This window comes from Erithacus rubecula, assembly GCF_903797595.1.
Source record: "Erithacus rubecula genome assembly, chromosome: 3".
In the NCBI taxonomy this organism is placed as follows: Eukaryota; Metazoa; Chordata; class Aves; order Passeriformes; family Muscicapidae; genus Erithacus; species Erithacus rubecula.
The window spans coordinates 115414635-115427514 of record NC_136689.1 but is presented as its reverse complement, the minus strand read 5'-3'; the positions used below and the strand labels follow the sequence as shown (position 1 = coordinate 115427514).

The window sequence follows — 12880 nt, the reverse complement described above, 5'->3', positions numbered from 1 at the left end:
AGAATTAATAGGTTCCATTGCACTTGCTAAGAGAACTGAAACAAGAGACTTGCTGATATCACAGACACTTGAACTTTTGCAATTGTGGAAGACAAATGAGGCTAAGCAAAACCACAGCATTATTATCTGAGGCACTCCGAACTGATTATTCATAGAAATTATGTTATTCTTGTTTTTGAGGGGAGTAATTCTTTCAAGCACCACTGGTGTTACAATAGGACATGAACTATTAGGAATACAATAGTCCAATGTCTAATAATTGGGCTGTTTCCACGTGAAGTTCTTTCAGACAAAAATTACTGAATGGTAGAATGGCTGAGCCTCATGTTACAGCTTTAGTGAAATAACAGGTCAAAAGTCAAATGACAGGAACAGCACTGATGTGAGAGAAAAAATCTTGTGGGTCGCACAACTGCAGAAGGAATCTCAGAGATTGGGTCAATGTAGGTAGTTAGTGTACTCTGGGTCAATGTAGTTAGTTAGTTTACAGTCAATTAAGTATTTAAAATCCTATATTCTATAGAATACTGTAGTTATTACTATCAGCTTTGCCAAGGGACTGCATAATGCATGCAAGAATAGTTTGTATGACCATGGAAGTAAGACCAGTTAGGACATAAATCAAAGTAGGGAGATCTTCATCAGATTCCTTCTGAGCAACAACATAAGGGAAAACAAGTGGTACCTCAGTAGCAGGGCTTTTGGGGTACACAGGCCCCTGCTATGCTACAGAAACCACATAGTGGTTTGCTGCTCTCCTGATTACCACTAGATACTCCTGGGAGTTTCAGTTCAGAGAGAGAGATCATGGATTTTTCAGTCTAGTTTGGCAGTGGCTGCAGCTCTAATAGCTTTAAGCTTTATGAACCTAAAAAAAAAAAATTGAATTACAGTATCTCTACTATCAGACACAAAACCCACCTAAAAGGCTTCATTTGCATATATCATAATTTTTAGTTCTTGCTCCATTATGAGCAAAACCTATTCCTAAAAAGCTTCCCTCACTGTGCTCATAGCTTTGTCATCCACCTTGACCTCAGCTGCAACACCCCAACTAAAGAGAATATGGCTTTCACACCATTGTCATTGGCAAGGTAAATATCCAAAGTATTTTAAAAAATCACACCAAAAGTGTTCTCTGCCTCACTCTCTAAGTAATCTAGAAGAATGATCAGATAAATGTCATTTCTACTTTCATTTTACATATACAGTCTTTACATTCCAGTGAAGCATTATTTTTCAGAGAATTAGCCTATGAAGCTTTCATCATATGACAAATAGTGTGCATAACACAGGACTACCATACTATAGGTCTATGTCATACCTTTTAATGAAAGCTGAAGATAGAAAACATTGGTTACAAATGACAAATTGCAAACTGAATTTTAGAATGTTGCTCATTAATTTTTATAAAGCTCTGAAACATCTCTTTACCAAAAAGCCCTTGTCTTTTCAGAAATGGTTACCCCATTAAAGATGTTGCAGATGTTCCAAGTCAGACAAATTAACAGATTTCACTCAACCAGAATTCTCATGAACAAGGTGAGTTTTTCCTGCAAAATAATCTATTATCCAGTTAAAGAACCACTGCAGCCTCCTTTTAAAGACTATTTAACAGCAAGTAAAACACCAATACCTCCTTATTGTATAAGTGTGGTTGAAACATGAAAACAAAGAAAGGTCCATTATTATGCTTTCACATCACAGTATATTTAACTTGGTTTAATTACTGTTAAAGTAGTGTACTTACTGTGATTACAGTGAAGTTCATTACATCTACAAATAAAACACTAATTGGTGTTTCCTTCAATGAAAAAAAAAAAGAAAGTTTTCATGTGTTTTCATCACATATGAGCTAGATAATTTTTTCCTTCTCTGAAATATTGGCAGAGAAAACTGGGTGAGCATTTTATGGTTCCTTGATCCCATACATACCAGCTAGGTGTTTTTCCATGGTCTGAAGTTCTTTTGCAGCTAAGGAGTCCTTTAGGAGTTTCTGCCTTGGGGAACCTCCAGGTCTGACAGTCACAGCATCCAAGGTCCAAACTGTCTGAGACTTACACAGATAAAAAGAAAGTAGAATACTTTAAAATTTGATTTTATATTTATATATAAAACAATAAAAAGAGTGGTGTCCCTGTCTAAGATCAGGAATCTGCTGCTTATTATGTTGAATATATAAAATTTTATGCAAAATACTACAAAATACCATTTCTTAACATACATAAAATAAATCATAGGAATTAGTTAGAAGAAGCAGTTCTACAATAACTCAAATATACACCTTCACATAAGCTCTTGCTCTATGCTGAGACATCATATCAGGATAAATTCCTCAATGATTCACATTCTCTACAGTTCCAATTACTTAGTAAGGGTTGCACTTACTTTAAATTACCATAACATTTGGCTCAGCATCTCTGCAAAGCTGCACTTCTGGGAATATAATAATAGAATTTCCTAATCAAATTTTCCAGTACTGTTTTATCACTGCAAGAACTATTCCTTTCAGAAATGACAACTAAATCATCAGGGCAACATAGCAGTTTGAAAGGGTTGTCAGAGAACAAACCATTGCCCCAGTCTCTTCTTTACTGAACACTGTGGTATTCAAAATTATTTGCTTTTTCTGGAACCCTCTTAATGCATTTTCCTTTCAGGAAATTTTTGAAAAATATACTATGAAGTAAACTTGACAGATGTATGTGTGAAACGCACAATAAAACATATGACCAATTGTGCAAGACTGCTCATAAAAAAACCCAAATGAAAACAACAAACAAAAACATCAATTAAATAATTCTTGACACCCTATCTGAAATAAATTTTATATTATAACCTCACCATAACATTTAATCTTGTAGTCTAGGAAGTTCTGTTTATTTCCTAAAGATACAAGGCTTATGCAATAGTCTCATTGTCATTCACCTCTTACAAATTTTTAAATCTTTCATTAAATGCCAAGCAAATTTAGAGAGGCCACTGTTTGAAAGACATTAGGCTGGAGTAATTTCAGGGAGAAGAATGATTGCTCAGGGCAGGGAGACCCAAGCTGGTGGCCCCATTTACAAAGGGCACAGGGCACTCTGCAGTCCATCTCGGCTGACACCGGGCTCTGGATCATTGCCAAGAGGGATGGCACTCCCCTGGCCAGACTCTCATCCCACAGGGAAAGGTGCAGCACAGTTCAACGCATCAACATGAAAATATACACTTGGCATCATCTCTATTAAAAAAAACAACAGTGTAACTGCATTCTCTTTTAGAAAAGTAGGCATAGTTTCACAGAGGCAAAATGTAATATGGGATGTATTTTACATAATTCTTAATCCATTCCAAATAAACACTGCCTCGAATGCAAGTGATCATTGAAAACCATGCATCTTTAAAATATAATAACACAGATTCGTATTTTTAAAGCAATAGCTATATTGTAATGCTGTTTTGCATATGCAAAAAAAGCCCAGTCATGGCTATCAGCATACAAAATAGTTTGAAGCTGCAGATAACTCTGTTCTTAATAATTCATAAAATTTTTAGAACAGTAATAACATTTTTTTTATTTGCCAAATGTTTTTTAATGCTAATTATTCCCTGGTTAAAATTACCTGTATTTAATCCTATGCACATACAGAGGAATAGTGAATAAAACAGTAAGTTACTCAGAAGTGAACTCACCTTCCAACATTTTTAGTTCAGACATATCACTAGGCCTGATTCATTTGTTCCCCTAAGAGGTTTTGAGTATTTTTCACTCGGGTCCTCACTGTGAATTCTCCATCCAAATGACAACTGGGATTGTTGAGCTCACTACAGAATATTAATATTTATTAAATTACATCCCAAAATCCTTATTTCAAATGGATATTAATTATCCAATATCTGTCTGTCTCTAAATGGAAGAATATATTATTCTGTGATCAGTTCCTCTGAAATCAATGAAATTAAATAAGGGATGAAAAGGAAAAGGTATGTAAGAGAACTCCAATTTTTCATTTTTCAATCTATTTTTAGATATTCTTGTTCCCAGATTTTTATGAAAAAGGACATTTTTATTTGCATTTTACAGGGCATATTTTCCTATCTGGGAAAAAGCATAAGGAAGAAAACCTCCAGGGTTAAAAAGATTAATCCTTTTTTGAATATACAATTTCATTCATAAATGCAATTCTGAAGAAATATGGAATAAAAACTAGTCAGTGGTCTGTGGTGCCTGCTCTTCTAATATTCTTACATTGGACTATTCAAGCTTATTATAGCAAATTACTGTCAGCTTTCGGTAACTCCTTGACCTCCTTAAAAATGTACTTTCAAAGATTAGCCTGATGAGAAGATTTTACTTTCTGTGTACTGGAAATGCTTCTGAAAATGAAATGGAGTTATCTTTCTCTTCTATAAACCTCTGCTGTTTTTTTATACATTTTGCCTTTACAGTATTTCTTCCCTTTATGCACAGTAGTCATGTAAGACTCATACAAAACAAAGGTGACTGAGTAAAGGAAGCTCTCCACTGTTACATATTCAAACTCCTTTTCAGATACATAGTTCCTCCACCCTGTGAAAATTAGATAACTTTGGATGAATTTTCCCCCAAATTTTGTAACACTTCCTGTGCATTGTCTATTTTATGTAATATCGTAAGCTTATGATATTATTTCAGGCAATAGCTTCATGAAAGATCAGAACAGTATTGTTATAGCATTGCTATCTCATCTATGGAAGATGAGATATTTGATATTCGCAATTTCATTTCATAAAAAATTATGTGCTTATAATAATAGTACCTTCCAATTAAAAGCTTACTTGATAAAGAATCAAAATGAACTGGGGATAAAAAAGGGCATAAGTATTCATTAAAACTGTATTGTAACCATTTTTTCTCTGAAGCTAAATATTCCACAGCTATAACCAACAACATTTTTGAAGGCAAGCCCAGGTAATTTTTCATATATTTCTACATAACACTGAGCATTAAAAAACCTTAATGTTTTGAGACTATGAGTTCATCTAGGTGCATAACACATAAACACAGACAGAGATCTTCAGTGTTTCCAGCAAACAATTTATACAACACTCTAACTCCTAAAAGATAAACACAAGCTGAAAGTAGGGAATGTTATCAAGAAGGCTTTGGAAGCATGTAAATTCACATGCAAGGATAAATGAATTTGTACAGCTTTAGCAGAATTCCCTGATGCCCCTTCTCTCTACTGGACACATAGCAGCAGTTCAGATATGTCACTTAGAAACGAGATTCAGGCTGGCAAACCATTTATCTAAACATTCTTACTGTACTTCACCAAAACTTATCCTTTGCCTCCAAGCCAGCAACTGCAGAGATGAAACACTAATGTCAGTTAACTTAGATTTAAATGATAATCACAGCAGACTGAATGTAAAATACAGCATGCATGTAAGAAGTACGTGCATAGAATTCTTCCAATTATTTCAACATCTTCTAAATTACCATTGCCCCTGCTCATTCATTATGCTTTATAAATATTAGCACAAAATTTATAAATGTCCTATTTGCATTAACAAGATTAATGAGATCTAAGTATGAGGATGTTATTAAAATACATTCCTGTCTTTCTAAATTGTAGAAACAATTCTGTGTCCTGTTCATCACCTTCAAACTTTGAAGGTGAGGCAGTGAGCTCTGCACCAGAAATATGTTCAAACAAAGCATTTGGGACACATTTGTCAACTCTGAAGGTCAACTGTGTGTCCATTTCTTAAGTGACTTTCTTTATATATCATCATCATTTCTTCACATACAATACATTCATTATTGCTTTTTTCTTCTTTATATCCCTTAGCCAAATTACTGGTAAAATAAAAAATTACGCACAATAGGGCCAGAGATAATCCCTCTCATCACTGATTCCCCAAAATTCTGGAAAATACTGTAACTTATGGGAATGCCACAGTGTAACAGAAATAAAATTAAGGAGGTCAGGAATAAGAGTAAGAAAGTTTTTCCAAGTTCACTCTCTGTGCTTCAGTCTGCAGCACAATGCTGCACAGCATGAATCAGTACAGCTTTTGTCCCTAAAAAAACACCAGTGCAGATGTGGATATCTTGATCTCACAGTCAAGCTGAATTGACCTGGGCTATGTAATACCCGGTGACACCTGGTGAGTTCTACAGAGGCACAGCTTTTCAGAATAGCTAAGACCAAGAGTTAGTGCTCCAGGTTACTTACAACATCACCTGGAAATCAAGCACTTTTTAGAAACTAAATTACTCCTCCTTACTGGCCATATAAATTGTTAATAAAATATTCAGCATGCATTTCCATGCTGTTTTGGCCTTTCTCACAGTAAAACCCAGGTGATTCCCATGCACGCCCATGAGGATGTGGAACACTACCTAAACTGAATGATAACAATGAAATGAGAAACAGGTGAAACCAAATTAGTTAGCTCCTGGCAAGCTATAAGTATATGAAAAGTGTTTTCATGTACTTTGATTATACTCTTAATTCTACGTGGTTTTGCTAATCACATGGAAATTTTATCAGGAGGTAAGTGTAAGGAATACACCCAGGTTTAGTCTTCTACAATAACATAGCTTTTCTTTGCTGAATTACTTAAAAATCTTAAATTGACACATTTGACAGAGATCCCTCTAAATTAAAAAAAACAAAAAACAAAAAACAAAAAACAAAAAACCAAAAAACCAAAACCCACTCAAAGCAACAACAACATCAATAGAAAAAAACTAAACCAAAAAAACCCCACACCGAAGAAACCAAAGCCTCTTTATTGAACAATTTGTTCAGAAGTGTCCCTTCCATTCTGGCCAAGCAGGTGGTAAGTACAGATGTTCTGCATGCAGGGCATTTTTTTCGTGCAGTATTTTGTTTAAGGATTCTTCACTCAACATGTACTTTCTGTAAAGAGGTCACCTAATATTTAATCTTTCAGCTTACTTAATCTGTTCAAGGACATAAGGTGAGCAAACCATCTGATACTGTAAAAATACAAGGCTTCTCGGAACTCTGTTACAATATTGGCTGCCACCTCTAATCCCCCTGTCCACACTAGGGCCTGTTCTACTTGAAATGCCGTGTAATTGAAATTACAAGCTTTTGGCTTCCCGTGGCAGTCAGCCAGCAGCACATTTTACGCTAAACCTTACACTGAAAAAATGATAGTTTGAGTTAACTGACACATAGTTTTTTTCTGTTTACAGGAAAGCGAGAAGCAGGAAATAAGTGGACGCCTGGCACTCACATTTGTTTCAGTTTTTGAAATGCAACCAAAATAATTATTTTCTAAACTTCAATTCTGTTTTATTTACTGCTATTTGGACTAATCTTTCCGAATTTGTCATGTCCAAGAACACAAAATTTTAGGCAAAAACTAGGCACTCATTGATTCCCTTTTCTTACATATATTTTCCTAAAATTCAGAATATTCTTTCAATTTAGAATTATAGTTTAGAGAATTAAATATTCTCTAATAGGAATACTTTCACCCAACAAATGACTTTTTTTTCTTTTTTTTTTTTTTTAAGGTGTATATACAAAATCTGTGTCTGGTTTATGAATTTTGTTTGACATAAGGGAGGTCTCAACCAAATAAGTTCAGGGTATGCAATTCTTACTTTCTTAACTTTCTTAACTACTTGAAGGAATTATGACTTATTTCCTAAGAACCTTCATATTATGTTTTTCTATTATTAAATTACTGTATTGTTAACTTATCTAGCAGTGGCTAAACTTACACATTAGTGTAGGGTTATTTACTACCTGTGGAAGAATTGAAGTTATCTAATATTAACTGCTATTATTTTTACAGGAGATTTAAATTTTGAAGATAAAATTTGAAATTTCACGTTTAAGAGCCTGAATTTCTAAATTAAAAATTCAGCTTGGATTTGAAAACTTTATTATCAGAACACACTGATTTGAACACAAATATGTTCATAAATCTCCAATTTGAACATAAATGTGTACATAAATATGATATAAATATTACCCTTATGATTTCTACTACTGCAAAGATGCACTGCTGTTGTCCCTGATGTGGCAGAGCAATCAAAATAACTATTTGAATTACTAACTTGCTAAATGCTAAACAGTGACTCCAACCCAGTAAATAATAGATTTCGTTAAATGAAAAAGTTTGGATGATTTCTGTTGATTATACTTGAACAAGTAATTAAGTTACTTCATATATTGTTCTAGGGGAAAAAATGGGGAAAACTATGACAATTTCTAATAAATAGACCTGAAATAATTTAACATTGTATTATTATTGTATTCAGCATATATTGACAGCAACAATAAAAGCTTAGTTTTTCCTTGTTCACGAAGCTTCAAGTCACTTTACAAACTGAATTAAAGAATTTATGCATTTATCACAAAAAAATCCATGTCTGTATTTCTTCTATGAAAGCTAATGAAATGTTCCAAAGCAGTAGGGAATACAAGAAAAAAATTATTTAAAACAAAACACTTCTATAAAACACTTTATTACAGTATTTTTCCCACAGTAGTAAAGAGCAAAAACCCAAGGCACATTCACGCAGAAATGCTTTTTGCAGTCGGACAACTGTTTCTTCCAGTTTCTGTTGCATTTGGATTGGTTTGCCTTACATGGATAATTTACAAAGAAAAACATACCTTTTTACATGCATTGCAAGGCCAGATTCACATAAAAAACCCAAAAACAAAGCATAGGTCCTGTTAGAGCCAGGTGGCAAAAGAAACAAGTCAGAGAGAAGGCAAATACTGCCCGATGTGATCTGCTCAGTGCCCTGTCAGTCACTGTAAAGTTAGCAGCTTCCTCTGACACCCTGTTTTCCATTTCTGCTAGAATTCCAGGCCACTTAAATTTTCCCTAGTATCACTTCTGTATTTTCTTAGAGTCTTATTTTACTTTATGTTTCTGGAAATGTTCTAAACATTTGGCTAGCAGATTTTATCTTCACCACAGTGAAAAAAATCTCAAGAAGAAGATTCTGCATTTTGCCAGGCACTTTTTGCTACACAAAATATCTGCTAGGCAGTAAACTAGGATCTCTAAGGATGTTTTGAATGCTTGCTTCCTTTCTGAATTCTTACAAAACACTTGGGGAAAGTGCTGATTCCTGTAAATACTTCAACCAGCTTTTTGCCAGCTTTACTCACTTATTCCTCCAGAATGCCTTGTTTGGTGTTGTGCAGCACTGAAAATCTGAGTTCTCAATTTTCCAAACATTAGCTCTTTCTATGAAAAATACACCATAGATAAAGATTTTATTTTAAAAACTATAAATAAAAAGGTCTAACTACAAAAACAGGTTTTTCAGAAACAGATATACAAAGCTGCAAGAAAATCACAATATAAACATAGTGTAAATTACATGAACCATGTTATAGACATAGATGATACCTCACTTTTGAGTACTAGCATACAGATTGTTTTAGTATCCACATTAAAGATCCTACATTTGGATTCATACATGGGACATGAAAAATAAGAATCCAAAGGTTTTTCCTGAAAATCCTTATGCAGAATTCTTGCTATTTTGTCCTACAGTTTCTCTCAAAACACTTATCCTCTGAAGGCCAAGGCACCTTTAAGGAAAATTTGTCAAATATACCTTAGCAGAGGAAAAAATTATATAACAATCGATTTAACTAGCAACAAACACAAATTACCCTATTGGAATGCAGTACCAATATTAAACATTGCACACTTTGAACCATGTCAGGAATATAATATGCACATTTGAGTGAATACCATGAATCAATTTGTCAAATTTATGAGAAATGTCTGATCAACATCTTATTCTATTTTTCCCTCATCTTGTATCTCATAAAATATCTAAAAATCATTCAAGTAATAAGAATATATTTTGGTATCAATTCTGAAGTAAATTTACAGGCATATTTCTTACTGCTTTGAAAGATTGTGGAAAGCCATTGCAAGACTGCATTTATCTACACAGCCTTCCTATGAGGCATCTCAGTTTTATCTCTAGATTTTGTATGTCAAGATTGTCAAAGTATAAGTCTCACTGAAGATTATTAGGGGAGCATGGAACACATCTCACCTTCAGAGCCCTGAAAGGCAATGAGAACAGTTGGATAATTTGTTTCTTTTTGAGGAGATACAATTACAGACAAAGTGTTGGATAGTTGAATTTTATTTTGAATATAAAGCAATTATAAAGAGACAAAGATACACAATCACCTAGCTACACACTATTTAAGCAAGAACACTAAGACAAAATACATAAAAAAAAATCCCCCAAAGCATATGAACAACAGTAACTGCCTCATCAGAAACTTAGGCAAAGTAGTTTTTCAAGAGCTTAGGATGTGAAATGATCTGCCTTTGCTCTGAGGTTGGACAGAGCAAGAGCAGCTGCTCTTGTCCTCTCCGCAGCACTGGTAATTACAGCATCAGCCAGTGTGGCTTTCAGGGATTCAGCCCAGGTAACCTTATTGCCTCTGGCAGTTCCATCCTCCAGGCAACCTTAAATAAGCCTGGAACTCCCAGAGCATGAAATGAACACAGGTACATACTGTTTGTTTGCTCCTAAGCCTGTACACACAGAGCATACATGTAAAACTGTTCAGCTGAAGTCAATACCTTTCTCTAACAAGATTTTACTGATAAGCATAATGAACTTTTGTTTTCTTTGTATTTTTTCTATACAATTAAATTCATTTGTTTCTCTCTCCCTATGTTACATGTCTGCAGAATTAATAAATCAAATTTTTAAGCTACGAGTCCAAATCAACAAGACAATATGAGTTCAGAAACTACTGCAAAATTTATTTTACCCCTCTGTTTGCTGGTGGGAAGCAGAAAGGAGGTTTGAAAAAGAAGCTCCAAGCAATGCTAGCTGAAGTTCTGCTCCTTACTCTTTTTGCCCAATATCAGCAAATGCTTTGTGAGGTTCTTGCACTCCAAGTTCTCAAAGAGCTTTAGGGATTGATCAGGAATTCCATATCCCTCAACTGCTTTGATAAATAACCTGGTTGTAAATACTTTATGTTCAATACTATCTAGTTTTAGTCACACTGCTTAATCAGCTGCCTGAAAGCTGCAAGACCAATTTGCATTACCATTTTTCTTCTTTCTTTATATTGCTTTTTTTTTCTCAGCTAACAAATACTGAGCCCTTCTTTCACTTCCTGTATCAACTCTAAAGTGGGCTATAAACCAGTATTGCTGAACAGACTGAACAGGAATAAATCTGTCCTCTTATACTTGTCTAAAGTTTTGCAAAAATGAACAACTATTGTCAATTTATTTGCCTTAGGGGAAAAAAAACAAACAATCCCTTCTTCAACCTGTATTCAAACTCCTGGTGTAATACTAGTAGGGCCAAATAATGATTATATAATTATTTTAGAATTATTTTACTTCTAGTTATATTTTCCACAAAACTGCATATCTGCAAAGATTTTCTTAAATTTAAAAATAAAATAACTGATGGAGATATTATCAAGCATAATATTGCATTCTTTTAAAATATACATATAATCTAGCCATCCATTTTAACTAAACCATTCTTACTAGTTTTCAAGCAAATGGTAATAGAAATCTAAATTATAGTTAAGATAGTACAATTTCATATTTCAGAATGAAATTAAGAGTTTGAATTATTTTGTTCTCTTTAATTTGAAAAATTGAATATTTTCTGGTAAAATTAATATTTGACTAGCATTTAAAAACATACAGACTAAGTATAAAATTTCTGCACTTTCAATGGGCAAGCCCAACAACATGTGGTTTTGTAGATTATAATAATGCATTTCAAAATGCCCTCTTTCTTAGAATGAAAAAATTAAACCAGAGAAGTGAAAATTCAGAAGGGTTATGCAAATTTAGTTTTCTTCTCTCTAGGATGACAGTGCTGGCAAACACAACTTTTATCTCTATCCACAATCTATATTTTTATGAAACTAATTTAAAAAATTGCAGGATTACCCATAAGGGAAGGTACTTACAGATGCTGCCACTTGAGAAGCACTCTGAAACTCATTAATATCTTCTGTGAGTGTTTCAACCCCAGGTACTTGAGCTGTTCCAAAGAGATACAAGAGAAAAGTAAACCATTCTATTCAACTAAGCATTAGTCACTTTGAAAATTTAATGTCCAAAAATTTACTGCTGGGAAGGCAAATGTGACTACTGTAAATGTACTACTTTCCAGTTACACTTCAATGAATTATAATTTATACCTGATTTTAATTTATAACCTTAATGCAACATGGAACAGTGTCTCTAACATGACTAGAGAGATAAGCAAGCTTCCTTCAGCTGCCAAGGCATCTTCTAGGTGCTTTATTACCTTTACTATTTAAACTAAATACTGTTTATCCTTTGCACAAGTGAGTAGTGGATAAAATGAATGAAACTATATTCAATTAATTCAGTTAAAATTCCTGAAGTAAAAGGATTTGGTCAATTTAGACATTTAAAAGCCTTGCAAGTATAATTTTTGCCCATACTGACACATTTGTAAAATGACAGAATTTTTTGAGGAGTCTAAAATGTTTCTTTGATGCATGTGTAAAGACTTAAAACAGATTTTATGTGTCCATGTCAGAGAAAGAAATTTCCAAGTAACATTCTATGCAATTTCACTCTTTGCATAATATTCTGCTAAGGCACTTAGATGCTGCATCAGCAACCTAATAAACAAGATGTCCTGATCTTTCCTAGGTTCTGCTGTTATTCAAACACTTAGCAGGGAGGTCCTTATGTTTCCAGAACCCAATTTGTTAAATGTCTCAGACTATACTTACTAAGAAAGTAGAACTTACTGTGAAGCGTGGCAATTGTGGTTACCAATTCACTGAAAACACAAATTGATGTGGAGGACAAAGAAGTGATGATAATGCAAAGCTGTGGTCGGGGAATTGTGTGG

At 33.9% G+C, this 12880-nt stretch overlaps 1 protein-coding gene across 5 annotated transcripts in view; it reads right to left on the bottom strand.

Annotated features, from left to right (window-relative positions):
* Positions 1-12880, bottom strand: part of LOC306799823 (uncharacterized protein C8orf34 homolog) — a gene marked incomplete at its 3' end in the record, with an annotated part of 149479 nt that overhangs the window by 19225 nt on the left and 117374 nt on the right. For all 5 annotated transcript variants that reach the window (XM_079301343.1, XM_079301339.1, XM_079301340.1 and 2 more), the window contains 2 exons: positions 11958-12031; positions 1936-2056 (listed from right to left, as the gene is read on the bottom strand). In XM_079301343.1, the coding sequence (XP_079157469.1) occupies positions 1936-2056; positions 11958-12031 (195 nt within the window). The remainder of the gene's footprint in view (positions 1-1935; positions 2057-11957; positions 12032-12880) is intronic.